Genomic DNA, 24,784 nt, shown 5'->3' with positions numbered 1-24,784 from the left:
CCGAACAGGCACAGAGCTGTGCTGCAGGGTCCCTGGCACTGGGGGACTGATGCCTCCAAGGTCATCCAGGCTCTGCAGACCCCCCGGGCAGCTCTTGCCTTCCCACCAGAGCTGAGAGGGGCTCAGAGTCAGGAGCCACGGCAGCACGACACATGGAAACAGCAGCCCACGGCCCTGGAAAAAGCTCTTCCGCAGAATCCCCCACGCCTACGCTGCTGGGATTTATCTCCACCAAGACCTGGCCACCAAATCCTCTTCCCGGGGCCTGCCCAGCAGTTTTAGGGGGGCTCTCTGGGGGGCTGGTGTGGTTTCCACAGGCATCTGGTGCCAACGGCAGGAGCTGAGAGCCAGCCCAGGTGTCTCAGCCCCCGGCACCCAAAATCAGCGGCTGCTTTGGCAAGCAAGAGAGCTTTTATTTGGCACTGAAGCGATGCAGCTGCAAGGGTCCCTGTCCCCACCATGCCCTGCAGAGAGCCAGGACCCTGGCAGGAGCTGGTACCTGCTTTGCTGGGAGACATCAGCCACCAACGCTGCCACCACCATTTTCTCCTCAGTGTCCTACCCGGCAGCCATCGCGCCGCCGTGTTTTCACAAGCAGCCACCAAAACCCACCTCCCTCCGTGCTGCCCAGGAGGGCACGGCAGCTGGGGGCTTCATTGGAGTGGGTACCCCCGTGGGCAGCTGGGGACACAGGGAAGAGCCTCAGAGGGGGCCCCCAGGGAAAGTGCAGGGCCCCCAAGGTGCCACCAGAATCTGCTGCCTGCCAGAAGCCCACACTGCCAGGGCTTTGAAGACCAGGAGCTCCTCCCTCAGGGACAGGGTCAGCAGGGTTCTTTCAACATCCACAGCAGGAACACAGGGACTGTCCCCACAGTGCTGCCCCGAGGTGCCCAGTGCCACAGCAGCCAAGGGGACCAGGCAACGGGTGATTTTGGTGAGGAGAGGGCAGACAAGCAAGCCCCCTCCCTGCCGTGCAATGCTGCTTTGGGAGCTTAAATGCTAAAAAAACAACACCCCACCTGGGTGCTTTCACCTCCCAGTGATGCTGATTTGAAAAATACACTTTGGCACCCAAAAATGTGCTTGGCCACACCACAGTGCCCTGATGCAGGCAGGAGCAGGCAAGGCCCCAGCGATGCCCGGGGAGCAGCAAAGTCCATTCCCAGCCCCAAGCACCACCCTGGCCCCACAGAGAAGCCCCCACTCTCCAAAACCTGCCCCCAGCCCTTCGAACATCTTTACCACCAGCAAGCAGTGCTGGGAGGTGTTTTTTCCTCCCTGCACGAAGCCAGAGCAGGGAGGGAGGTGCTGCTATTGTTCCTTTTCTCTCTTTTTTTCTCCTTTTTTTCTCATGTACTGAAGCCACAGCACAATTTCCACCCAGCAGCTGTGTCACCTGCACGGCGCGAGGGCCACACCAGTGAAACAGGGTGTTTGAAGTCAGGTTTTGTGACTCCATCTGTGCAACTGAATTTCTCCTGCGAAGGCAGCCTGGGAGGGGTGTGTAGGCACCCCGTGCCCCCAGTAAGGTGTCTGAGTGTGTGCATGGGTGTGCAGGTGTGTCCTCACGCAGCCATGTAGGTGCCTCTCCCCGGCTTTGCCTCTCCTGGAGGGTGTCCAGGCTGAAGGCTGACCTGACCCTGTCCCTGATGCTCTTCTAGGCTCACTATGGTCCCTGAGCCAGCTCTTCCTCAGCTGGAGGGTTGGTCCCACGCTGTTGTAGCCTTGCAGAGACACTGAGGACCATGGCCCCAAAGCTGCCACCGCAGTGGGGGGGGTTGTTTGTGCTGAGACAGCACCAAAACCAGGCGTAGCTCAGTGTCTGAACCCCCCCAAACTGGGCAGTGGACCCCGATGAACTGGCACTAAACAGCTGCCTGCCCCCAAGCCACAGACAGGAGGGTGAGAGCCCGAGCCCAGGGACAAAACTCCCACTTTGCCCTGGAAATGGGGGACTGGGGAGAGCCCTGCGAGGGAGCTGGTGCTCCCACCCCTGGCAGGCAGAGGACATCGGGGTAGTGGCTTTCAGCCCAACTGGGAGGCCACAGAGGAATGGGGAGCCCAGCCCTGTTCCCCCATCTCCCACCCAGACACCAGTGCCCACGCCCCCCCTGCAGCAACGAGCCCAACCCTGATCCAATGGCAACCTCAGAGAGTGCAGCGGGACCCCCCACCCTCCCCAAGCACCCAGGGGACCCCAGCACCCATCCGGAGGGTCCAAACCCTCTAGCCCCCCAGGTCCCCATTACCTGTTGGCGATGAAGCCCAGGCACTCAGACTCCCATGGCCCGGCAGCAGGAGCGGTGGCACCGTCTCCCGCTCACGTCCTCCCCATTCCCAGCTGGAGCTCAGCGACCCTCCCGGGAGCAGAGCCTCCCCTCCCGCTGCCGCCGCTCCTGCTCGCCGCCTGCCCCGGTTTCCTGCCTCATGAGCAAACTCTAGAGAAGCTGGTTCACAGCTCCCAGCACAACCGCAAGAGCGAGCGACAAAGCCGGTGGCTTCCTGCCATCCCCGGCTCCGAGGGTCGCTGCCCCGCTGCCCCCCAGCCCGCCCCAGGGGCTGGGTGGACAAGGGGATGCTGAACCCCTCGGCTGGTGGGGGAGTGGGGTCCCACAGGCTGGAACATGTGCTGCGAGGGGCCAGTGATGGGCTGGGGACTGTCACCTGCTGCCTGGGCAGTCCTGGCTCCCTGAGCCCCTGGTTCCCTGTGCTGTCCCTTCCCACTGCTCAGAGTGGGGAGGCTGGTGATGCTGTGCAACAGCCACCCCTGACCCCCACTGGTTGCTGGACCTGCACCCCGCAGCCCCTCCCCTTTGGCCATTGCCACCAGGTCACCCCAGACCCACAAGAGCCACAGTGACAGTGGCTGAAGCCGAGGGGGCACATTGTGCCCTGGCCAGGCTGCCAGCTTCAAGTTTTTGGAGACAGCTCAGAGCAGAGCAACCACAACGCTATTGTCTTGGCTTTTGTGATCAAAGATGAAGCCACAGGTACCTGCTGGCTGCTCTGTGGAGGCACAGGCAGGAAGCCCAGCTGTGCTGGGGGGGCTGTGGCAGCTGGGGGGACACCACAGCGGTGGCAGCGGACGCAGCACCCACCCTGGCAGGGACACGTCCCAACTCCCTCCCCATCGTGCTCCCCAACACCACAGGTACCCTGAGCAAGGGGTGCTGGGGAGCAGTGCCAGGCCCTGGGCTGTGCCACAGCCTTGGGGTGCACATGGGCTTCTCCCCGTGTCCTGCTGCTACCCTGGGAAGGAGAAGCAGACCCCCAAAATGATCCCCGGGTCACCCCACAGCTTCCCCAGCGCCGCTTGCAGAAAGCGTTCCATGAAAGTCACATCCCCCAAGCAGCAACTTACTTTGTGAAGGGTTTGGGGTGAAGGGAGGAAGGAAAAAAGCCAAAAGCAAACCCCTTTGGTGAGGGCAGCATTGCCAGCCCCGGCTGGCACCACCACTGGGGTCCCTTGTTCACTCCCAGTGCCCCCACCCAGGGCAGGACACAGGGGCTGCCAAACCCTGAGCACAGCCCCCAGCACCTCCCTGCCTCAAGCCTCCAAAACAACCCCTCGGTTCACAGCTGGTTTGGTGACGAGTGTTTCCTGCCAGGGTGCAGCCCCAGCACCCCCCTGCCTGCTGGGGACCTGGGGACAAGCCGGTAATGGTGTTCCTGAAGCAGAGACACTGTGTCCTCAGCATGGCACCATCCTGCTGCAGAAACCGGTGAGACGTTGCCCACCCTGTGAGCCAGAGCCCCGGGGGGCAGCCAGGGAAGGGGCAATGGCAGCACTGTCCCTCCTGCCACCCCTGTGTCCCCCACTGCAAAGGGCCCGGAGCCACACCAGGAGGAGCAGGTAGGTGGATGCAACAAAAGGAAAACCCATCAGCTCTGTCCTTCACCTCCGTTTATTCCACATCAAAGGGCAGCCCCACACATCTGCCACTGTGGTTGACCCTGCCATCCTTAGGGACAGGGCACTGGGTGCCCCAAAACAACCTGTGCCCCGTGGGGACAGTGGCATTTCCCATGGCACTGTGGCACGGCCTTGGACCACGGCTCAGCACCACCCGTTCTGAGGGAGCTCAGCCCCAGCAGCAGCTCAGCAGTCCCAGAGGAACTTCAGGAAGGATCCATGGTCCCAACCAGGCTTGGAGCTGAGAGGTCCCACCTCGCTCAGCAGAGGGAAAACCGTCGGGAATTGATATTCATGCGGGTGACGCCGATGTGTTTGAGCGGGGTGGAGAGCAGGAAGGCAGCCTTGGGCGGGATGTTGCAGAGCAGGTCGGAGTCTTCCTCACATCCCTCGAGGCCGAAGGTAGCGTCGTCCAGCATCTCCTTGTGCTGGTGACAAGCCTGCTCCACCTTCAGCCGGTGCAGCTGCGCCCGCAGGCACATCAGCTGCTGTGCCAGGCGCTGGTCCACAGCCTGCATCTCCCGCTGCCCGGGGAGACCGGAGTCAGGGATGGAGCGGGAACGGCTGCGGGACAGGGAGCAGCCAGGGCACAAACCCCCTGGGGTCCGCACAGAGCGCCCCCCCCCCCCCAGCGTCTGTGCCGGGTGAGACAGCCCCAGCTCAGCTCAGATGCCCCAGGGTTAGTACCCGGTGACTGTGCCACCCCCTGCAAGCCACGGTGACTGTGCCACCACACCAGGGAAGCCCAGAGGAGCTGGTGCCACCAGCGGAGCGGGCAGGAGTGGGGGTGACAAGTGAAAGAAAGACTCTGACCGAGCTGTCCCCCCCGGCCCCGTGCAGGGGACACAGGCAGAGCTGTGGCACCGCAGAGCCACGCACGCCTTGCAAAAATTCACCTACGTGGATTGTGCTGGGAAAAGGAGCAAAGCACCGTGCTGAGGCTGGAGCCCTGGTCCCCTCCGCAGGGGGAGCCCGGTGGCCCCATCCCCACCGCGGGGCTCAGCCCTTGCCCGTCCCTCCTGCCCCCACATCCCACCAGCAGCTACTCACCAGCTCCGTCCTGAGCCACTCCAGAGCCGCCTCCATGGTGGCAAAGCCGCAGATACCACCATCCCACTTGTCCTCGGGGTGCCCAGGACCCTGCTCTGCCCCCTGTGCCCCCCCGGGGGTTCGGCTGCACCAGGGCTGCCCCCGCACCCGGGCTTCCCACTCCAGGTAGGAAGGTCTCCGTGTCTGCAGCTTCAGCTTGGCCGTCAGAGCCTTGACGCTGGCCAGGCTCTCCTCCTCCCAGGTGGGCTCCTCCTCACCCAGCTCCTTGAACTTCAGCTGGCCAAAGGACATGGTGGCACCCGCCGTAGCCCCCCCGAGACCCCGGGGGTGACGTCTCTTTCCCCCTCCACCCTCAAAGCCCCCGTGCAAATGGAGCTGCCGCTCCCACAAGGTTGAGGAGCACCCTGACCACGGGCACCCACCCACTGCCCTCGGCTGAGCCCCGGCTATTTATCCACCCCCAGAACAATAAAGGCTGGGGACGCCGAGGACAATTCCAACGGGCAGGAACTTTCCTTATCTAGAGGAGAGCGGTTTTTTGGGTTTCTTTTATTTTGTTCGTGACAGTTTTGTTGCAATTTTTCCTTTTCTTTTCTTTTTTGGCATGATTGTCTCCAGCTGGGAGGAGACTCCCTGTTCCCGGGGAGGAAGCCTTCACCGGGACGTCCTGGCAAGGGGATGATTTATCACCTCCCGCAACTGGGCCGGGGGTGCCAAAAAAAGCCCAAGGAAGGAAAAATAAAAGGGGTGAGGCTGCCGGGGGGGGGGGGGAGACCAGGCGAAGAACCGGGGGGGGCACCCGGGGTCCCGCACCCCGGACCGGCTCTTAAGGTGGAACCGGGTCAGGATCCGGCCGCTGCCCCCTCCAACCACCCCCCCCGGGGGTGCCAGCGCTGCCCGGGGCAGCTCCGGCAGCAGCGGCGGTGGGGAACGGCCCCCCGGCAGCCCCACGGGCACCGCCTGCCCCGGGAACCGTCCCCCAGTCCCCTCCAGCTCCTCCCGAGTCGTCCCCAAAGATCTTGCTGGGAGGCCCCACGTCCCCTCGCTGTCGCAACCCCCTCGGTGCCCTCTCCCGGGCAGACCCCCAGCCCATCCCGCGCCCCTCACCCTGGAGAGCTGCCCCAGCCCCCGCTGCTGCCGCCGCCGGAGCCGCCCCCGGGCCGGGCCACCTTAAACCCAACATCCGCCGGTCGCCAAGCCCTGCACAGAGACATCCCCCCCCCACGCCGGCAGGCAGGGCTGGGGGGGCATCGCCCCCACCCTGCTAGCACCCTGAGCTCCCTCGCCTGCACCCCGAGGTCCCTGCTTGCACTTCGCGGTCCCTGCTTGCACCCCGATCACCCCTGCTTATCCACAGCAGGTCCCTGTTTGCACGCTGAGGTTCCCTCCTTGCACCCCAAGATCCCTGCCTGCACCCCCACATCCCCTCCTTGCAAGCTGACATTCCCTGCTTATGCACAATTCCCTGATAGCACTCTGAGGTCTTCTGCTTGCCCCTCGAGATCCCCACTTGCCCCCCGAGGTTCTGCTGCGGTGTCCGAGCAGGTAAGCCCAGGGGTGGCCGGGGCAGGCGGGGCTGCAAGCCGCTCCTCCGGGCCACTTGCCTCAGTTTCCCCACATGCACTGACAGCCCGGCCGGGGGGAGGAAATAAGTCACGCTGCCCGCGCTTTGCAGTGAGGAAGCTCCATATGCTGGAGGTGACAATGTAAACACCAAGAGGGGGGTGAGGCCGTCGGGCCCCAGCGTGACGCAGAGAGAAGACGGGGTTTCCAGGCTGGGCCGTGCAGGATTTCCCCTTTCTCCCCTCCAGCCTCAGATCCCTGTGTCCGGCCAAGGGACTGCGCGGGGACTGCGGCGCCATGGAGTTCTCGGAGCTGATCAAGACGGCGACGGTGGAAAACGTGCTGCTGTCGTGTGCGGGGCTGCCGGCGGTGAAGGGCACCCTGTGCATCACCAGCCACCACCTCCTCCTCTCCTCCTGCCCCGGGGGGGATGCCCAGCCCGGCACCCTGGAGCTTTGGCTGCTCATCCGCAACGTGGACGCTGTGGAGAAGAGGTGGGTCCCTCCCTCTGCTCCCTTCTAGCGGCGTCACCCCTGCCTTAGCTGGAGCAGCTTCCCTGCTGCTCTCCCGGCACCCGCCCTCGGCAGAGCTCGGCCACCCCACCCATGGAGCCCCATCCTTCCTCTTCCCCGTGGCCCCCGCCGGGGGATGCTCCTGGTGCCGGGCATTGACCTCCTCTTCTCCTCCGTGCCTCAGCGTGCAGAATTTCAGCTGGTATCAGCCCCCCCGGACTAACGGCTCCCCGCGAGACACCAGGTTTGGCTTTTAACACTCTCTTGGCTCTCCAAACCCACCCAGCTCCGTGCTATCCACCACAGCTCCCGCTGGGACCCAGCCAGGGCAGGGAGATGGCAGGAATCCCGGCTGCAGGGTCGGTGTGCCCGCACTGCCAGATGAGAGCCAGCGATTCCACAGCAGCACAGCCCTCCCGCTTCGCCTTGCTTGGCTTTCCGGGGGGAAGAGGGCAGCTCAGCTCCTGTCTGTCTGTCCGTCTGTGTGCACGGACCTGCAGCCAGTCCTCACCCTCCTCCTGCCTCCCTCAGGCTGGCCGGCTCCTCCGGCACCATCACTCTGCGGTGCAAAGACCTGAAGGTGCTGCAGCTGGAGATCCCGGGCATGGAGGAGTGTCTCAACATCGCCAGCTCCATCGAGGTGAGCTCTACGGTGGCTGGAGACTCCAGCCAGAGCTGGGCCGGGCTGCAAAGGGTTGGCAGGAGAAAGCAGCCACCGTGGTGTTTGCTCTGCGTCTGTCATTAACGTGGGTAAACACTCAGCTCCAGGCTGGAATTGGCATGAGGTCCCTGTGGGGCCAGTGGTGCCAGCACCTCCTGCCCAGCCCTCGCTGGGAGGTAGCCAGCAGCAGAGATGGGGTTTGCAGAGCCCTGGGGACACATGGGGACATCCCCAGCCCATCTCCCTGTTCCCCACCGATGACCAGCTCCCCCTGTGCTCCTGCTCCAGGCTCTTTCCTCGGTGGACTCCGTGATGATGATGTACCCGTTCTTCTACAGACCCGAGAACCTGAAGCTGGAGGAAGGCTGGCACCTCTTCCCCCTCCAGCAGTACTTCCAACAGATCTCCTCGCAGGTGGGCCAGGAGGGGAGAGACCTGCTGGGCTGGGGGGGAAGCAGCTCCCTCAACCTGTGCCGGGGGCTCACGGGGGGCACTGAAGCAGCTCCCCCCCCCCATCTCTCCCCTAGACGAGCCAGTGGCGGCTGAGTGACGTGAACCAGGACTTCACCACCTGCCCCACGTACCCTCCCGCTGTCATCGTGCCAGCAGCAGTGGACGATGACACCCTGAGGAAGGTCGCCCGGTACCGGCAGGGCGGGCGATTCCCCGTCCTCAGCTACTACCACCCCAAGAACGGCACCGTGAGTGTGTCCCCCGCCCCTCCCACCCTGCTCCTCATCCCCTCTCCCACCCCGGTGCAGAGGCAGCTGGAAGCCCCTGCCCCGTCCCGCGGGGCTCCCCTGCCCCTCTCCCCCAGGCGCTGCTCCGCAGCAGCCAGCCGCTGACGGGCCCCAACCGCAAGCGCTGCCAGGAGGACGAGCTGCTGCTGGGGACAGTCCTGCGCCAGGGGGAACGGGGCTTTGTCATCGACACACGGTCGGCCCAGGCGGCCAAGCAGGCACGGATGACGGGGGGTGGCACGGAGCCCAAGTCCTCCTACCCACAGTGGAGGAGGCTGCACCGGCCCCTGGAGAGGTGAGGGGCTTGTGCTGAGGCCTGGCGTTCTCATGACGCTGGTGATCGCGCTGCACGGCCACTCCAGCCCGCCCCCCCCCCAAAAAAAAAGACCCTCATCCAGCCCCCAGCATCCCTTCCCTCCCCTCCCAGAGGCCGCCCGCTGCAGGAGAGCTTCACTAAGCTGGTGGAAGCCTGCAACGACACCTCCATCAGCATGGACCGCTGGCTGAGCCGGCTGGAGAGCTGCCGCTGGCTGAGCCACGTCAAGGCGGCGCTGAGCACGGCCTGCCTGGCTGCACAGTGCCTGGACAGGTACCAGGGGGGCTGCCACCCCACAGCCCCACCGCCCTCGGCTGTGGCACAAACCCCGGGAGCCATCCTGGCTCGGCTGGCATCGCCCCGACCGCCCGCGCTTGCCCGCAGGGAGGAGGCGAGCGCGCTGGTGCACGGCGCGGAGGGCACGGACACCACGCTGCTGGTGACCGCGCTGGCGCAGCTGATCCTGGAGCCGTCCTGCCGCACCCTGACGGGCTTCCAGGGGCTGCTGGAGCGGGAGTGGATCCAGGTGAGTCCCCCGAGAGGTCCTGAGAGGGCTGGGATCCCAGCCTGGGGGTCACCCCAGCTCCCCTTCACCCCCATGATCCCCTCTCGGGGGTCCCCCCAGGCCGGCCACCCCTTCCACCTCCGCTGCGCCCGCTCTGCCTGCTCCCACGCCCGCCTGAAGCAGGAGGCGCCGCTTTTCCTCCTCTTCCTCGACTGCGTGTGGCAGCTGAGCCGCCAGTTCCCCTTCTCCCTGGAGTTCAGCGAACGCCTCCTCCTCACCCTCTTCGACAACGCCTACGCCTCTGCCTACGGCACCTTCCTCTGCAACAACGAGAAGGAGAGGTGAGCGGGGCAGGAGGGGCCAGGTGAGCGGGGCAGGAGGGGCCAGGTGAGCGGGGCAGGAGGGGCCAGGTGAGCGGGGCAGGAGGGGACAGGTGAGCAGGGCAGGAGGGGCCAGGTGAGCGGGGCAGGAGGGGCCAGGTGAGCGGGGCAGGAGGGGACAGCAACGCCGCGGCCACCGCCACGGCCTGGGAGCTGTGGCCAGGGCAGGGGACATCACACTGCTGGACAGGGCAGAGCAAAGCCCTCCCGCTCACAGCTTGGGTCAAACTTGGCTCCTCGCAGGGGCTTGACAGGCATCTGGGCTCTCCTGCAGGTGCCTGTGTAAAGTGAAGGAGAACACGCACTCCCTCTGGGCCTGGCTGAACCAGCCTGGGGAGAAGAAGAAGTACCTGAACCCTCTCTACTCACCCAACACCCTGGTCATCTGGCCCTCCGTTGAACCCCAGAGCATCCAGCTCTGGCAGGGTAAGGCGGGTCCAGCACTCCCAAAATCCAGCTCCCAGTGGGGCAAGGAAAGGCAGCTTTGCTTTTCCCTCTCTTGCCAGGGCCGAAGTGACACGCAGCCCCTTCTCCCCCAGGTTTATTCTTCCGATGGATCCGTTCATCCCAGTACCTGGACGAGGCCTGGGCAGAGATCCAGCAGTTAGTGGACCCCAACGAATCCCCTGTCAAGGAGAGCAGAGGGAACAGGCTGAGCAGAACCCCCTCCAGCCCTGCTGCTCCAATGGAGAACAAAAACTGAGCAGCAGAGTGGGCAGCTGGATCCTGTGGGACACGCTGTGCAGGACACAGGTCCCACAGAGCCTGGAGGTGGCTCTGGGAGGGGGGGCTGGACCCTTTCTCTGGGCTTGTTTCAGTAAAGCACCCTCCCTCACAGCCCCGTGCCTGCTTTTCTGCTCTTGTGTTGGGGCAGAAGCAAGTGGAGCTTGATCCTGCTCTGTCCCCAGCAGGAATTCAGCTGGGTGGGGATGGCAGCAGGAGGTCACAGTGCCCAGCAGCATCAGCCTCTGGCAGCTCCAAGTAAAGAGTCAAAAGGGTTAGAACACACTGACCCCACAGCACCCGGGGCAGGCTGAGGTGTTGAGTCAGTCGCTGAGCTGGGAGCCAGCCCAGGAAATCTGCCCTTGAACCCAGTTCTGAGGAAGGAAAGAGAGACACAAACCACCCCAGACAGACAGACAGACACAGGGCGAGGGCCAGAGTGATCCACAACACGTGGGGATCGTGCAGGAAACGACTGTTCCAGGAGGGAAGCTGCCCCAGGGTCAGCCCAGCAGGTAAACAAAGCAGGGAGAACCCAGCCTCTGGAAAACAAGGGCTGGATGTGGAGCTTCCAGCCTGCTCACACCTCAGGGCCAGACCTGATCCGAGGCTGCAGATCCTCCCTGGGAAAGCATTGACCCAGGGAGGCAACAGCCCCAGGAATGACATCCCTGGAGCAGGGCACTGCCACCCATGGGGAAGGGAAAGAACTCGAGTTCATTTCGTTCCAGACCAAATATAAAACCAAAAACCAAACCCCCACAGAGGTGCTTCTCCTTTATAAAAGATGTATCTTTATTTCCTGTTTTAATTATTTCTTTCCTCCCCTGGTGTATAAATAAGCTCAGCAGGGCAGGAAGCAGCCCCAGGGGCAGGCAGGCAGCCAGGCTCCTGTCCTTGCCTCCACCACCTCTTGGGAAAGCCCCATCCTGCCCTTCTGAGCCAGCTGGGCTTCCCACTCCCCACCCTCCCACAGCCCCCCCGAGGTTGCTGCTGATGCTTCCTGCTGCCTCTTGGGAGCCACCCAACTTCAGGCCTTCCAAAATGTTCCACAGAGGAGCCGATGGACTGGGAGAGGAGAGGGAAGAGGAGAAGGAGGCTCCTCCTTTAAGCTTCAAATTCAAACTCAAAGTACTGGGGGTCGAAGTAATGGATGCGAACGTAGCCATCCTCCCCCCCGCTGCTGTAGCTGCAGGAGGAAAGGCAAGATGATGTCACTGATGATGTCAGGAGCTCACAGTGTGTGTTTGTAACAAACCAGGGAGGTCTGGCCTCACAACACCCCCCCCAGAAACCAACAGGAGCCACAAGACACAAACAAAGTATCAGCGATGCAGCCAAAATGTGCAACAGGGTGTTAAGTGACCCCCCCGGGACAGGCTGGGGGGAAGGGCTGGGATGGGAGAGTTCAGGAAGGTGGTGTCTCCATTTCCACTGTGGAGCTCCCATGAGCCCAGCCATGGCCTCACCAAAAGGTGGGACACGTTGCAAGACCCAGAGAGATTCTCACCTCTTCCCATCAGGGTGGAAAGCAACACTGTTTATGGGACCAAAGTGACCCTTCACTCTGCCAAACTCCTCTTCAAAAGCCAAGTGGAAGAACCTGGGAGAAGGGAGAAGATTCCCGTGATCACAGGAAGTCGGGAGCCTGGTCAGGGTCACAATCCCTCACCTCAAAAAAATCCCTTTCCTCAAAACATCTCCACAAGTTTAATGACTCCCCCAGCACTGCCAGGAGAAAGATGCTCTGGGAGCAGCCCCCCCCCCAGGCTGTCAGAGTCCTCCAGAGCAGGACTTGGACCTGCTAGAGGAAAAGGACCAACCTGGCCTCAAATTTGCCAATCCTGGTGGAGGTTGTGGTCACATCCATGGCCTCTTGCCCACCACCAAGCACCACCTGCAAAGGAGAGAAGCCACAAGACTTCAGTGCTGCTTACACCACACTCAGCCAGGAGAGGAGGGAGCTGAGCCCTGGGGAAGCCTCCAACCAACCCAGCAGATCCCAAGCTCAGGAGCAGGCCTGACTCCAGCCCCAGAGCCATTCCCACCCCCCAGACACACTCATTGGAAGATGAGAGGACATGAAGCCTCCTTCCCTGCACCAGATCACAGTAAAGTTCCCCAGCCCCATCCCACAGTCATGTTTTTGAGCTGGGCTGGTGACACGAAGCCTTCCAGCTGCCTGGAACCAGGCAGGGAGCAGAGTCAGACCATTAGAGCCATGAGCTTACGTGGTCAAAAATGGGGGAGAGAGCAGCAGAGTTCACTGGTCGCTCCGTCCGGAAGGTCTTCAGGTGCTCCAGGGTGGTGCAGTCAAACAGCTGGGGGGAAAGGGAGAGTTAGCTCTGCAGAAGGGAGAGGGGGTGACCCTGCAGAAGGGCTTCCAGCCCCATTAGCTCACACCAATCTGGCTGCCAGGCCACGCCGGGGCAGATGGTTCCTCTACATGGGCACCCAAACCCCAAAAACATTTCCCCAGAATCCCAAACTGCTGGTCTAAGGGAACTCCCAGCCCTGTCATCTCCCAGAGGGAGCAAGCTGCAGCCTCCATTTTGGCAGCCTTGCTTCCAGTCCCTGGCTCTTAACTTGCCACGATGGTGCCTCCCCTTTCCCCACTCAAGCTTTGGACTTTCCACTTCCCCAGATCCCTCAGGATCAAACCTCCATGGCAGCCCCAGCTCTCAGCAGAGGTCCCAGGGGAAGTCCCAGGGGAAGTCCCACCTTGGCTGTGTTGTCCTTGGAGGCAGTGATGAACATGGTCATGTCCCTGGAGGTCTGGATGTCGTTGATCTGCTTGGTGTGCTCCTTGATGTTTGACAGCTGCTCCCCTGACTGAAGGGGAAAGCAGGAACTCTCAGTGCACTGGGAGGTGATGCCAGTGAACACACAACCCCTCCCTTCAAAATGATTTGGGAGATGTCACTGCCAGGAGCAGGGCAGATGTTGGTCCATCAGCCTTGCTCAAGGGGGATGATAATTTTAGCACAGAGCCTTTGCAATAAAAGGAAAAAAAAACAGTGGGAAATAGGACAGAGGTTTTGAAACAGCTCCCAGAGGCTTTAAGGAATTGCAGCTTCCTCAGTCTGACCTCTGGGACCAGACACAGGAGGAAAAGCTACAAGGTGGTGAACACACATGAGGAGTCAATACAATTTTTCCTGAGGGTCTGAGCAGGGTGTCAATCCCTTGGCTCCTTAAACTCAGCACATGGACAGGGCTGACCCCCCTGGGACACATGTCTGGGTTTCAGGGAAGGTTTTCATAGAATGGTGAAGGTTGGAAGGGACCTTAAAGATGCTCAGGTTCCAAGCTCCCTGCTATGAGCAGGGACACCTCCCACCAGAGGTTTTGACAGGGGGGAAACTCAGCTGTAAAAAAGGGGAACATCTTCTGCAGGAGGGTTAAAAAATACAAAGGGACCAACAAGAATCTGGGGATCTGCAGTAGGATTCCTGCTGCCCAGCATGCTCTGCAAAAGCAGGGGAAGGTGAGAGTGCAGGAAAAGGGATAAAGACTGATGGTCATGTACAAGTTTTTGGAGGGAAAAGCTAAAGAGAAGCTGCTGGTGCAGGCTCTAATCCCACACACAGCCATGATCCCCACACTGCAGGAGACCATGGAGCACAGGACAGGGATTTCCACCACGTTCATTAATCCAAAGAGGCCTCTGGTAGCCCACATCCTGTTCCACATCCCAGCAGGAATGCTGTGCTACCCTCCCCCAGGAGATGCTGCTCCTGGTGGGCCTGACCTTGGCACTGAACTGGTTCAGCTCCCCACTCTCGTGCCCTGCAATGATGAACTCTCCCAGTGGGCCCCACACAGCACTGGTGATTTTGGAGTCACTGCAGGGGATCTTCATGTAAGGCTCGTTGTTCTCTGCAGGAAGGAAGGAGACAGACAGACAGGGTGGCACCAGGGATCAACCCTTGCCCTCATTCCCTGGGGCAGGCACTGGGTTCCTCACCAATCTGGCTGGGGTCCCGGAGGTCGAAGAAGCTGACAAAGCACTGATAGCCCATCTGCTTGTCCGTGGAAAACATGATGATGTTCCCTCCAAAGTCAAAGCCACATGTCCTCACTGCTGAGCTGGTCTTCACCAGGGCAAGCTGCTTTCCTGCACCCAGAGCAGAGCCCTCAGTCCCCTCCCAGGGCTGTCCCTGCCAGGTGACAGCAGCAGGAAGGTGGGTTGGGGAGGGGCTGCAGTGACAGGAAGGGGGACAATGGTTTGAAACTGGAGCAGGGCAGATTCAGATTAGATATTAGGAAGAAATTCTTGGGTGTGAGGGTGGGGAGACCCTGGCCCAGGTTGCCCAGGGAAGCTGTGGCTGCCCCATCCCTGGCAGTGTTGAAGGGCAGGTTGGATGGGGCTTGGAGCAGCCTGGGCTGGTGGGAGGTGTCCCTGCCCATGCAGGGGGTTGGGACTGGATGATCTTAAGGTCCCTTCCAACCCAAAATGGCCTGGGATTCTGTGACCCAGATCCCTTCAGAGGGTGGACGAGCAGGGGTGGTGCTGCCACCACACGCCCCAAGCTGAGCAGAAGGCAGGGCAGAGCTGTGAGAGCAGGCAGGGCAGGAGCAGCCTCACTCACCCGTCTCGCAGTCCCAGAGGCGGCAGCTGTTGTCGGCAGAGCCCGTCAGCACGTGCCGCGTGTCCCCTGGGCAGCAGTTAAGGGAACATCAGCCCATTCTCAGCCCCACAAAGCTTTCTAAATTCCCAGAAAATACTTCTACATGAGATTCTAAAAAACATATGGCTGAGGGATGGGACGAGTCCTGTGCCAGGGGCACTCAGTGGGCAGAAGCTGGAGCACGGGAGGTTCAGGCTGAACACGTGATGTCCTGGGGGAGGAACAGAGCCCTGGGCCAGGCTGCCCAGAGACTGTGGAGTCTCCTTCTCTGGAGACATTCCACACCCATCTGGACCTGTTCCTGTGGGATCCAGTGTAGCTGATGCTGCTCTAGCAAAGGGTTGGACTAGATGGTCTCCAGAGGTGCCTTCCAACCCCGAGCACTCCCTGACCAGCCAAACCCCAGCACAGACCTGGAATCCAAGTGCTCCCTTTACAAAACCCACATCTTCCCTCTTCAAATATGAAAGAAAAAGGTTCCAGCTCCTGCACCAACACAACCTGTGCACGCTTTTGCCTCTGCTCCCTGCTGCTCACTTTGGGGAGGGAAAACCTCAGACACCTCCCAGAGCCACCTCAGCAAAAGAGCAAAGCCCAGACAGGAGGGGCTGCACATGTCATCCCAAGCAATAAACTGGGAAGAAAAACACTCAGAACACTCCCTAAAACACACTGTCTGGCCCTCGTGCTCCTCTCCCAGAGGAGCCAGGGCAGCAGCTGGGAGGAATCAGCTCGAATGAAGAAATTAAAACCACAGGACAGACAAACTGGTTCCCATGATCCAAGGATACAATCTGCATCCACACACCAGACGGCTCCCGTGTGGCCATTGTAGGTGCCCAGCCTCTCCCCGTTCACCGAATACCAAACGTTGACAATCTGGGAGGAGAAAACAACCGGTTCTTACCGGGCTGACCATCATGTCCCGCGCCCGAGGCTGTTCTTCCACCCGGGAAGGAACTCTGGGAGGGGGGGGTGTTAGGGAGGGCGGCGGGCAGGGCCTCCCACACTCACCGGATCCTTGGCCACGGTGAAAAGCAGGTCTCCCTCCCGGTTGTACTTGATCTGCGTGATGGAGCGCTCGTGGCCCTGCAGCAGGATCGGCTTCTGCGAGGGGGGAGACGCCATGGAACGGCTGCCGAGGGGGGCGGCCCCGGCCGCCGCGGCGGGGCTCGGGGGGGAAACCCTGCCGCCCCCGACCCCCCCCAGCCCCGCCGCGGGGGCTTCGGCCTTCCCGACCCCCGGCCCCGCCGCGGGGGGCTCTGACTGCCCGACCCCCCGCCCCGGCCCCCGGCCCGGTCTCACCATGGCGGCGGCGCCCGGCGAGGGAGAAGCTCGAGCGCTTCCGGGTTGAAGGGTGCGCGGGGCGGAAATGACGGCGGCGTTGCTATGGTGACGGCGGGTGAGCTTCCGGGAGGGGAAGGGTCTGAGAGGACAAGGCCGCCGGGCGGGCCGGGGGGGGGCTTGGCCGAGGGGGGATGTGGCCCCCGGGGTTTGCTGAGGGGGGGGCGGCCTGGGATCCTGCGGGGCTTCCGAGGGGAGAATGGGGCGCCGAGCGGGGCCTTGGGGAGCAGCTTTGGGGCTTTCCCCGGGCAGAGAGCGGAGCCACGGCCCGGGCTCCCGGGGGGGCTTCTGTGGGGCGGGCTGAGCCGTGGGGAGGGTCTGCTCGGAGGGTTTTCCCTTCGCGGGGGGGACGTGGCCGCGAGCTGCGCCTGCTGCGGGCCCTTCTCCGTGCGGGGAGCGCGGCCGCGGGCGGGCTGGGATGTTCTCCTTGGGGAAGGGTAGCCAGGCCCTGCCGGGGGCTCTCCCGGAGCTGTGAGCCCGGGCTGTGCGGCAGGAGAGGCGGCGTGGCTGGCGCTGGTGGCCGCGCTGTGGGGCAGCACCGGGCCCTTCCTGCGGGCGGGCGCGGCGGGGCTGGAGGGCGTTCGGCACCGGAGCCGCCTGCGGCAGCTGCTGGGGGAGATCCGCTTCCTGGGCCTCAGCTACAAGGTGGGGATCCCTCCTGGGATGGGGGAATGGGAAGGGGGGGGGGAAGCTGGGTGTCAAACTGCCTTGGGTGGAATCATGGGATGGTTTGGGTGGGAAGGGACCTTAAAGATCATCCAGTCCCACCCCCCTGCATGGGCAGGGACACCTCCCACCAGCCCAGGCTGCTCCAAGCCCCATCCAACCTGCCCTTCAACACTGCCAGGGATGGGGCAGCCACAGCTTCCCTGGGCAACCTGGGCCAGGCTCTCACCACCCTCACACTCAAGAATTTCCTCCTCATGTCCAACCTCCATCTCCTCTCTGCCAGTTTTAATCCATCCCCCTTGTACTCTCCCTCCCTGCCCTTGTCCCAAGTCCCTCCCCAGCTTTCCTGGAGCCCCTCCAGGCACTGGAAGCTGCTCTAAGGTCTCCCTGGAGCCTTCCCTTCTCCAGGCTGAACACCCCAACTCTCCCAGCCTGTCTTCATCACAGAATACTTCCATTTAAACTGTTAAGTAGTCCATCCATCCTCACAATTTTTTACCTTCAGTCATATTGAATTCACTTGCCTCTAACACTGCCCTTCCCATGCTGAACAGAGACTGCTTCCCTAGACATCAAGTCATTGACTCTCATATTTTGCATGAAAGCAGCCCAGTCTCCTCCTGCAGACTGTGGAGCTGAGGGGTTGAGCAGCTCCTGATGGCAGCAGGATCTCCAGCATGACAGCTCTGCTGCCAAACACAGCCCAGGGTGGGGGAAGTGGGGCTGGGCTCCTTGCCCAGGGGTGCAGCTAACAGGCCTGTGTTCCTCCTGCAGTACATGGTGCCATTTCTGCTCAATCAAGGTGGATCCCTCCTCTTCTACCTCACCTTGGCCTCCACAGGTCAGTGCTCCTGGCTCTCATGGAGGGGGTTGATCAGCATTTGGGGAGGAGCAGTGTTGTTAATGACCTGGTGATGCTGCTCAGCATCAAGCCTTGTAATAATCACCAATAAACCCACCAACCTTATGATTTGTACAAGATCATCCCTTCTAAACTCTTTGTGTCCAAACCCCTCCATTGCAGACCTGTCCCTGGCTGTGCCTCTCTGCAACTCCCTGGCTTTGATCATCACCCTGGTGACTGGCAGGATTCTGGGGGAGGACATTGGTGGTAAAAGTAAGTTACACATCCAACCTTCCCTGACATTGTCTCCTGTGCCTGGTTGGTGGCTCAACAGTGGGGGGGGACCCTCTGGTGTCCTGAAGAGAGCAAACACCCACAGAAGGGGTTTAAGTGTCATAGAACCCTGGAATGGTTTGGGTTGGAAGGGACCTTAAGATCATCCAGTCCCACCCCCTGCATGGGCAGGGACACCTCCCACCAGCCCAGGTTGCTCCAAGCCCCATCCAACCTGCCCTTCAACACTGCCAGGGATGGGGCAGCCACAGCTTCCCTAGGCAACCTGGGCCAGGCTCTCACCACCCTCACACTAAGGAATTTCCTCCTCATGTCCAACCTTCATCTCTCTCTGCCAGTTTTCATCCATCCCCCCTTGTCCTCTCCCTCCTGCCCTTATCCCAAATCCCTCCCCAGCTTTCCTGGAGTTCAGCAGAAGCTGAAAACAAGTGAAAGAAACTTGTAAGTGGGCAGGGCTACTAAATTTAAAGCTAGAACTGGCAGTTCTAAGGTAACAGAGTTTACAGGCCTGAGCCTTTACCTAACCAGCTACTTACCTGCCTGGGCAGCATTCCATGGATCACCCACCATGGAAAAGAAACACCCCCTGATTCCAGCACCCGTCCCTCTTCCCCGTGTCCTACGTTGTCCTGCTCAGAAAACGGTGGGGAACTTGAAAGCTCAAAACCACCCCAGGACCTGGGGCAGTGGCAGGAGGAATACATGCAAGTGGGTGGGGTTTTTTTGCTGTTTAAGCCTGGTTCTCCCCAGCCAGCCATTCCTGGTCAGCACCATTTCCTTGGAAACTGGTTGTTCCCAACACACACGGACGCTCCAAACACCCAGACCTCCCTCCAGCTGATCCAGCTCCTGTCTGCCCAGACTTTGATGCTCTCCTGTTCACCATCACATCTGAGCAGCATCCCTTTAGCCATGAGAAGTTCTGGCCCACTGGTGGTTTATTATGGACATTCCCCATCCATTTTGGTTCCTTTCCACAGGGGCAGTGGCAGGAATGCTGCTCACCCTCCTGGGAGTCACGCTCTGTCTGGCTGCTTCCTGAATGAGACGTGCTGAGCAACAAAGAGGAAGAGAACCTGTCCAAAGGTAACCCCTGTGGCTGATGGGGGGGGGGGATTCAGCCTCCACAGCAAACTGTTTGCCTCAGGTGGGCTGAGGAAGCTGAATTCTGACACATGGATGTCAAAACCCCATGGAAACCTGGACAGGATTCCCAGAGCTGCGGGGTGGAACGAGGCGCGTTGCCGGGACAGCCCCTTCCATGTCTTCAGTGAAGGGATTTTTCATCTCTGGGTGTTTCAAGGCAAGGATGGATTGTCTTGCTCAGCACTGGAGGGATAATAAAAGGGTAAAAAATTGTTCAATGGGATCTTGTGGGACTAGCTGGGTTTTCCCTGGAAGGAATCAAGTGAGGAGCTTCCCCTCGCATGGCCGAGGGGCCTCGCTGGGCTCAGCAGCAGTGTCTGAGGTTTCCACATCCCTCTTCTCCCCTGGAGTCCTGTGGAGCAGCTCTCACCTGTGACACACCAGCAGCACAGTTTGTGTCCAGGGATGGAAATGGGACTTTCTGTTTGGTGAAGCTTTAAGACTAAAATACCAGGGAGATCACAGATGAACAAAATCTTTGTGACACAATTAATCAGGAACAGAGGGGAGGGACAACAAGAAGCCTTGCACAGAGGGGGTTAATGCAAGAGCTGTTTTATTACTGTGACTTCTCCTAAATCAGGCAGATGCTTCTAAAACAGGTTAACAGAAACAAGGGGCCCTGAGCAACCTGGTCTAGTGGGAGGTGTCCCTGCCCATGCAGGGGGTTGGAACTAGATGATCTTGAAGTTCCTTTCCAACCCAAACTAGTCTGGGATTCTCTGATTATTTTTGGGAACAGGTTTGGTTGCTGCAAACATTATCCAAGCATTCCAAGTCAGAGGGACAATGATGGGATGAAATCTCTATATAAAAAACACCTGACATGGAACAAACTTCCTGGCAGGGATTTGGTTCTAAAGGCTGGTGATTCCTCCTTCTTAAGGTCAGACACAAACCAGTTTAACTGGTGCTCAGGAAAGCAGCCACCTCCTGTGCCACATCATCACACCTGAGAGATGAGGGAAGGAGGAAGCTTTTAAGTCTTTACCAGAATTGTGCATCTGAGGAGTCAGTTAATCAAAAAGCCTGGCCAGCCTGAGGGGTCACAGAGATGGAGGGTTCCTGTCACTTTGTCACCTGCTGCCTGACTGTCCCTCCCCCATCACAGTCTCTTTGTGAACTCCTCAGGGCTCTTTGCTGCCAAGGGAAACATCAGTCAGTACTTTTCATCCTCAGTGTCACTGGTTTCCCTTTTCCTTGCCACAGTCTTCTCTGACTTCTCTGCTGTCCTTGCCTTTTTGTGGGGAGAAAGAAACAGTTATTAATGTAGCACTTGGCCATTACAGGAAGATGCTGGGACTAAATTCCTTCATTCCTTTCCAGTCCTTGGTATGGAAACGTGGGTCTTTACATTAAATTCAAAGGTATTTTAGCACCCAGTGATTCTCTCCCTCTGCAGAGGGGAACTGTGCCACTCAACCAATGCCCACCCTGCTGAGAAATGCCCCCCAGCACCTAGAACAAACCCACACCCCAAGCTCCTCACTGGGTCAAGGATCAGGAAACACCAGCCAGCTCTTTACCAGGGCTTTCTCTTAATTTAAGTTCAAAGGAGTTGTTTTCCTTTGAAGTTCTAATTAATCCCAAGAGCCCAGAACTGTGAATCACCTGCAGCATGACACACTCATCCCATGACATCAATCTTAAATGGCCTTATGAGAAGTTTAAAACATTAATAACCCACCACCACCAAGGATCTTGCAGACGTTTTTAACAGACATTTTTCTTGGTTTCAGAACTACTATTTTCCCTTTAAAAACCCCACTATCTGTGCATTCACTCATTTTAGGAATTCCATATTTATTCCATGCCAGCTTCTAAGCTTCTCCTGGCTACAGGCACGTTCTGCTTAACAAGTTGTGTTTGGGGGTGTTGAGTTTTAGTGTCAAAAATCTGAACCTGGCCAGGAAGGATCTTACAGACTTCCTAGAACCATGAAGTGGAATAAATACCTGACTGGGATGCAGCATCTTGGCTTTTGCTGCAAATTCTTCTGCAACTCTCTGGAGCAGGAGGGGAGATAGAAGTAATACACGCACAAAAAAAAAAAGACCCAGGAAAACCTTTGGTATCTCAGCGGGAGCTGTAACTCCCGCATGCCAGGAGGGAAGTTGTCCAGAGGACAATCTCAGCTTTCGCTGTCCTCCCGGTCCTTAAGTTCCCCCTGGTGGGGACTTTGATCTTTACACTTCGTAGAGAGAAACGTGGTGCTTCGGAAACCTAACCAGCAGGCCTGGAAACCAGGGAGAAAAGGGAAGTTTTCCCCCCAAGCAACGGCTGTGAATGCTCGTCGTGTTCTCACAGCCTCCCTGCTGTGCCAGACCTGCAGCACCAGGAGATCCCGGTGGGACCACCAGGGCTTCCCTGCTGCACTGAAGACACCTGAAGGGGCAGAACATCATTTCTCAGATTTGATCAACCACAGCATGGAGCAGGAGGGCTCCAGGAAGGATGGCTGCAGCTGAAGGCCACCCTGGAGAGGATCCTTTCAACCTCTCAGCCAGTGTCTACGTACCACACAGAGTCCTGGGGCACCAGCAGCTCCAGGTAAGGCAGTTCCTTGTACTCCTCACTTCCCACAGCCACATAGTAGTGGCCACTCACCAGCTCCTCCCCAGCAGACACCTGAGTTCCATCCAGCCTGCAGAGCCTCGAGGGAGAGACAGCAGAGGCTTTGGAGCTGTCACAAGACTGTGACCAACCCCTCAGCCTGGAAACAACCACGTGCAAAGTGGCAAAAAGGACCCAGACAAGTCACAGAGGATCCATCAAGGAAGGACACCAAAATGTTACACCCAGTGATCAGTGAGATGCTGGGGATCTCAGCAAGATGTCTCCTTGGGGGTCAGTCAATGGGTGTGTGAGAAGAAGTTAGGCTGCCTTTGTTGGGTAAAAGCCCCTCTCTCTAGCTATAAACCCCTTTTTTATGCCATGCTTTACTGCTCATTGTTTTTTCACCAGATCAACGTCATCCCTCCTCCCAGAGCACCCAGGGTTAGCCCTGATTTAAAGACTGGAAAGACTGACAAGCAAAAGGAGCCTGGAAGTGGCAGCTGAACCCCCCCGTGCTGCTGGTGCTCGGGGCGTGAGGGAACAGGAGCCAGCAGGGCCTTGCCTGGACACCCACCTGTGAACAGCTCCACTCTGCAGCTCCAGTTTCTTTGTCAGCGTGGCCAGGAGCGTGTCCCACTGCAGCAGAGTGTTCCTGGAGAGCAGCACCGGGAAGGGAGGGCTCAGCAAATCCCCGTTCCGGAACACGCTGCGGCGGGAACAGCCCAGAGGCTGCCGTGAGCAGGAGCCCGGCAGCGGCGAAAAGCCAGGGCGTACCAGGGCGATGTTTACAACAAATCCTGGGAACTGTCCTTGCGGGGCAGCATTCCCAGGGTCTCCCAGGGGAGTCCCCGCCTCCAGAGACGTTCCCGAAGAGCCTCCAAGGGGAAGCGCAGATGCACTCACCGGATGGTGCGGGCGGGCTGCGGCCGCCGCGCCGGGACACGCGGCTTCCAGGGAGCTCCGGCAGGGAACTGGAGAGCGGGATGGGAACACGGGAACAGCCCCGAGGCACCCGGGGCTGTGCCTTCCTCTCCTTCGGGACACGCTTCCCCTGGGCCTCTCCCTGTCCCGGGATAACCGCCCGCTCTGGGACACCGCCCGCCCCCAGCTTTGCTGCCCCCGGGCGGGTTTGTTGTCAGCAACGCCGAGGCTGGAGAGGCTCTGCGGGCAGCTGAACGCGCTCCAGAAGTGCCAGCGAAGCCTCTGAACGCGGATCCTCCCCGTGAGGGGCGACAAAGCCTCAGGGCAGCCCGCGGGCCACCCCGCACCCCCTGCTGTGCCTCTTTGCCCTCGTCCCCACTGGGCACCTCGCAGCCTGGAACCTCAGTTCAGTGCCAGCCTCGATGTCTCCCGCACCTCCCAGCTCCTTCCACGCCTCCCAGCTCCTTCCACGCCTCCCAGCTCCTTCCACACCTCCCAGCTCCTTCCACACCTCCCAGCTCCTTCCACGCCCCCACCTGTGCCCGCAGCTCCGGGACTCACCTGCAGACCCTCCCTGTTCCTCATCCCACAGAGCTCCTTCCTTCCACGATTTAAATAGCTGCAGGAACAAGACCATGACCTTGTCACCCACCAGTGGGACCGTGGCTGACTGAGGAGCAGTGAGGAGCAGACTGACTGCTCTGCCTTGCAGCATCACCACCAGCACCTTGGGTCACTTTTTTGGGTCACTTCTGAACCAGTTCTGCAGGTGCCCCACCTCAAGGTCTCCCAGAACTCGAGTCTAAGACCTTTAAGAAATTCCCAGCCAAATACAGACCATTTCAGATCCCCAAGAGTCAAGTGATGCCACAAAAAAACCCTCTTTAACCTCCTGTATTTTCAGGATGAACCAAATCAGCTCTAAGCTGAGGATTAAGAAACAGAAAAGCCTCCATCAACCAGAAGCATTTGCCAGTGGAGATGGTGTGACTGCAGAACCTCCCACATTCCACAAAACCAGGAGGTCACAACACCCTGATGGAGAACATTTCCCTCCCTCAACATCTTTTCTTCCGAGAGTCAAGTGACCTTACCAAGAATATTCACATTTCCCATGGGATCTGGAATATGTCCAGTAGATTCCAGTAGGAAAAGAAACGGTTTTCATTGGGTTTTTACCCCATTTGCCTCTTTTTTTTTTTCCACCCACACCCCAAGACATTCCCCACAGGGGTGACCTGAAGCTGCTCACCCAGCCCAGAGCCCCGAGGTCCATCTACTCACTTGAGCTTTTTGAACTTCTCAAAACCTGCAGCCACGTACTGACCCCCATCCTGCAGGTCCCCCAGCTCAGCCACACGGTGGCCATGCCTGGGTGTGTAGAGGTTCCTCACAGCCAAGGGGGCCCTGATGCTCCTGGTCACCTCGTTCAGAAAGGTCTCCAGGGTCTGGAGCCGCCGCTGGGTCACTACAAAGTTCCTCCCTGGGGAGAAGGGGTCACCATTGAGATGAACCACCACCTTCTTGGCTGGAGGGGCCAGAGGGAAGCCCCGGGAGCTCATCCCCTGGGAGTCAAGGAAGCCCTGCCAACCAGGGAGGCAAACAGACCAGCCTGGGGAGCAGGAGAGCTCTGACCAGCCTCCTGCCAAGCCCTCCTTGTCCCTTCCCACTGTCTCCATGGATGCAGGCCCAGCCAGAGGAAGTTGTGGGCCTGTCTGGAGGCCACAAAGAGCAGCAGGAACCACACAGTTCCTCAAACACCACAAGCTCCCTCACCAGCCACTGTGGCCACCAGGCCCAGGTTAACCAGCCTGGAGGTGCAGGAAGAGCCACGGGCTGCAAGGCAGCAGCTCACGTCCCACCTGGAGCAGCACCAGCCCAAAGCTGTCACCCCTTGCCCACTGCTCACCCCCTGCACAAGAAGGGCAGTGGGTTTCTGTCCTGCACCTCCCAGAGAAGCCTCCACACCCCAGCAGAGACACCACCCTGGGCACTGAGCAGGCTGTTGTGGGTCCA

At 59.9% G+C, this 24,784-nt stretch overlaps 5 protein-coding genes across 10 annotated transcripts; 2 read left to right on the top strand and 3 right to left on the bottom strand.

The window, feature by feature from the left end:
- Positions 1-3,894: 3,894 nt before the first annotated feature.
- FAM167B (family with sequence similarity 167 member B) lies at positions 3,895-5,378 on the bottom strand. Its single transcript, XM_051638025.1, has 2 exons — positions 4,964-5,378; positions 3,895-4,437 (listed from the first exon to the last, which is right to left on the bottom strand). The coding sequence occupies exons 1-2, from the start codon at positions 5,252-5,254 to the stop codon at positions 4,174-4,176; spliced, it is 555 nt and encodes a 184-aa protein (XP_051493985.1). The 5' UTR covers positions 5,255-5,378; the 3' UTR covers positions 3,895-4,173.
- Positions 5,379-6,126: 748 nt separating this feature from the next.
- On the top strand, positions 6,127-10,477 carry LOC127393165 (myotubularin-related protein 9-like). Of its 4 annotated transcripts, none has more exons than XM_051638008.1 (12): positions 6,127-6,508; positions 6,775-7,020; positions 7,223-7,282; positions 7,570-7,678; positions 7,988-8,113; positions 8,227-8,400; positions 8,571-8,734; positions 8,867-9,028; positions 9,140-9,281; positions 9,381-9,601; positions 9,915-10,066; positions 10,180-10,477. In XM_051638008.1, exons 2-12 carry the CDS (start codon positions 6,824-6,826, stop codon positions 10,341-10,343), a joined length of 1,671 nt encoding a protein of 556 aa, XP_051493968.1. In that variant the 5' UTR covers positions 6,127-6,508; positions 6,775-6,823; the 3' UTR covers positions 10,344-10,477. The 4 variants fall into 4 exon arrangements, with proteins under 4 accessions (XP_051493968.1, XP_051493970.1, XP_051493967.1 ...); XM_051638010.1 differs by having other exon boundaries at positions 8,517-8,734; positions 9,516-9,601; XM_051638007.1 differs by having other exon boundaries at positions 6,128-6,508; positions 8,517-8,734.
- Positions 10,478-11,134: 657 nt separating this feature from the next.
- On the bottom strand, positions 11,135-16,348 carry EIF3I (eukaryotic translation initiation factor 3 subunit I). Its single transcript, XM_051638021.1, has 11 exons — positions 16,300-16,348; positions 16,009-16,101; positions 15,786-15,873; positions 14,956-15,021; positions 14,331-14,480; positions 14,115-14,242; positions 13,085-13,195; positions 12,595-12,684; positions 12,187-12,260; positions 11,874-11,966; positions 11,135-11,552 (listed from the first exon to the last, which is right to left on the bottom strand). The coding sequence occupies exons 1-11, from the start codon at positions 16,300-16,302 to the stop codon at positions 11,471-11,473; spliced, it is 978 nt and encodes a 325-aa protein (XP_051493981.1). The 5' UTR covers positions 16,303-16,348; the 3' UTR covers positions 11,135-11,470.
- Positions 16,349-16,367: 19 nt separating this feature from the next.
- On the top strand, positions 16,368-22,486 carry TMEM234 (transmembrane protein 234). Of its 3 annotated transcripts, none has more exons than XM_051638005.1 (6): positions 16,368-16,396; positions 16,832-16,983; positions 17,782-17,848; positions 18,032-18,124; positions 19,126-19,231; positions 22,256-22,486. In XM_051638005.1, exons 1-5 carry the CDS (start codon positions 16,384-16,386, stop codon positions 19,185-19,187), a joined length of 387 nt encoding a protein of 128 aa, XP_051493965.1. In that variant the 5' UTR covers positions 16,368-16,383; the 3' UTR covers positions 19,188-19,231; positions 22,256-22,486. The 3 variants fall into 3 exon arrangements, with proteins under 3 accessions (XP_051493965.1, XP_051493964.1, XP_051493963.1); XM_051638004.1 differs by lacking the exon at positions 22,256-22,486 and adding an exon at positions 19,354-19,509; XM_051638003.1 differs by lacking the exon at positions 22,256-22,486 and having other exon boundaries at positions 19,126-19,509.
- On the bottom strand, positions 19,831-24,330 carry DCDC2B (doublecortin domain containing 2B). The gene is made up of 5 exons (XM_051638292.1): positions 24,053-24,330; positions 22,751-23,176; positions 22,422-22,553; positions 21,810-21,944; positions 19,831-20,528 (listed from the first exon to the last, which is right to left on the bottom strand). The coding sequence occupies exons 1-5, from the start codon at positions 24,328-24,330 to the stop codon at positions 20,447-20,449; spliced, it is 1,053 nt and encodes a 350-aa protein (XP_051494252.1). The 3' UTR covers positions 19,831-20,446.
- Between the last annotated feature and the right edge of the window lie 454 nt (positions 24,331-24,784).

The sequence above is a fragment of the Apus apus genome, chromosome 21 (assembly GCF_020740795.1).
Source record: "Apus apus isolate bApuApu2 chromosome 21, bApuApu2.pri.cur, whole genome shotgun sequence".
Classification (NCBI taxonomy): Eukaryota; Metazoa; Chordata; class Aves; order Apodiformes; family Apodidae; genus Apus; species Apus apus.
The sequence above is the reverse complement of the archived record's forward strand: the minus strand, read 5'-3'. Positions and strand labels throughout refer to the sequence as shown.

Bases quoted from the DNA above. Each gene is read 5' to 3' on its own strand.
- FAM167B (XM_051638025.1), bottom strand. From the start codon at position 5,254: ATGTCCTTTGGCCAGCTGAAGTTCAAGGAGCTGGGTGAGGAGGAGCCC. The intron at 4,438-4,963 runs GTGAGTAGCTGC...CTCCCCGGGCAG, and splicing joins AGTGGCTCAGGACGGAGCTG to CGGGAGATGCAGGCTGTGGA.
- LOC127393165 (XM_051638007.1), top strand. From the start codon at position 6,824: ATGGAGTTCTCGGAGCTGATCAAGACGGCGACGGTGGAAAACGTGCTG. The intron at 7,021-7,222 runs GTGGGTCCCTCC...TCCGTGCCTCAG, and splicing joins GTGGACGCTGTGGAGAAGAG to CGTGCAGAATTTCAGCTGGT. The intron at 8,735-8,866 runs GTGAGGGGCTTG...CTCCCCTCCCAG, and splicing joins CTGCACCGGCCCCTGGAGAG to AGGCCGCCCGCTGCAGGAGA.
- EIF3I (XM_051638021.1), bottom strand. The intron at 15,874-16,008 runs GTGAGTGTGGGA...TTCTCCTCCCAG, and splicing joins TCACCGTGGCCAAGGATCCG to ATTGTCAACGTTTGGTATTC. The intron at 13,196-14,114 runs GTCAGGCCCACC...TTTCCCCTTCAG, and splicing joins TGAACCAGTTCAGTGCCAAG to TCAGGGGAGCAGCTGTCAAA.
- TMEM234 (XM_051638005.1), top strand. The intron at 16,984-17,781 runs GTGGGGATCCCT...TTCCTCCTGCAG, and splicing joins TCCTGGGCCTCAGCTACAAG to TACATGGTGCCATTTCTGCT. The intron at 18,125-19,125 runs GTAAGTTACACA...TCCTTTCCACAG, and splicing joins GGAGGACATTGGTGGTAAAA to GGGCAGTGGCAGGAATGCTG.
- DCDC2B (XM_051638292.1), bottom strand. From the start codon at position 24,330: ATGAGCTCCCGGGGCTTCCCTCTGGCCCCTCCAGCCAAGAAGGTGGTG. The intron at 23,177-24,052 runs GTGAGTAGATGG...AGGCTGGCACTG, and splicing joins GAGAAGTTCAAAAAGCTCAA to AACTGAGGTTCCAGGCTGCG. The intron at 22,554-22,750 runs GTGAGTGCATCT...TTCCCGCCGCAG, and splicing joins CAGCCCGCCCGCACCATCCG to CGTGTTCCGGAACGGGGATT.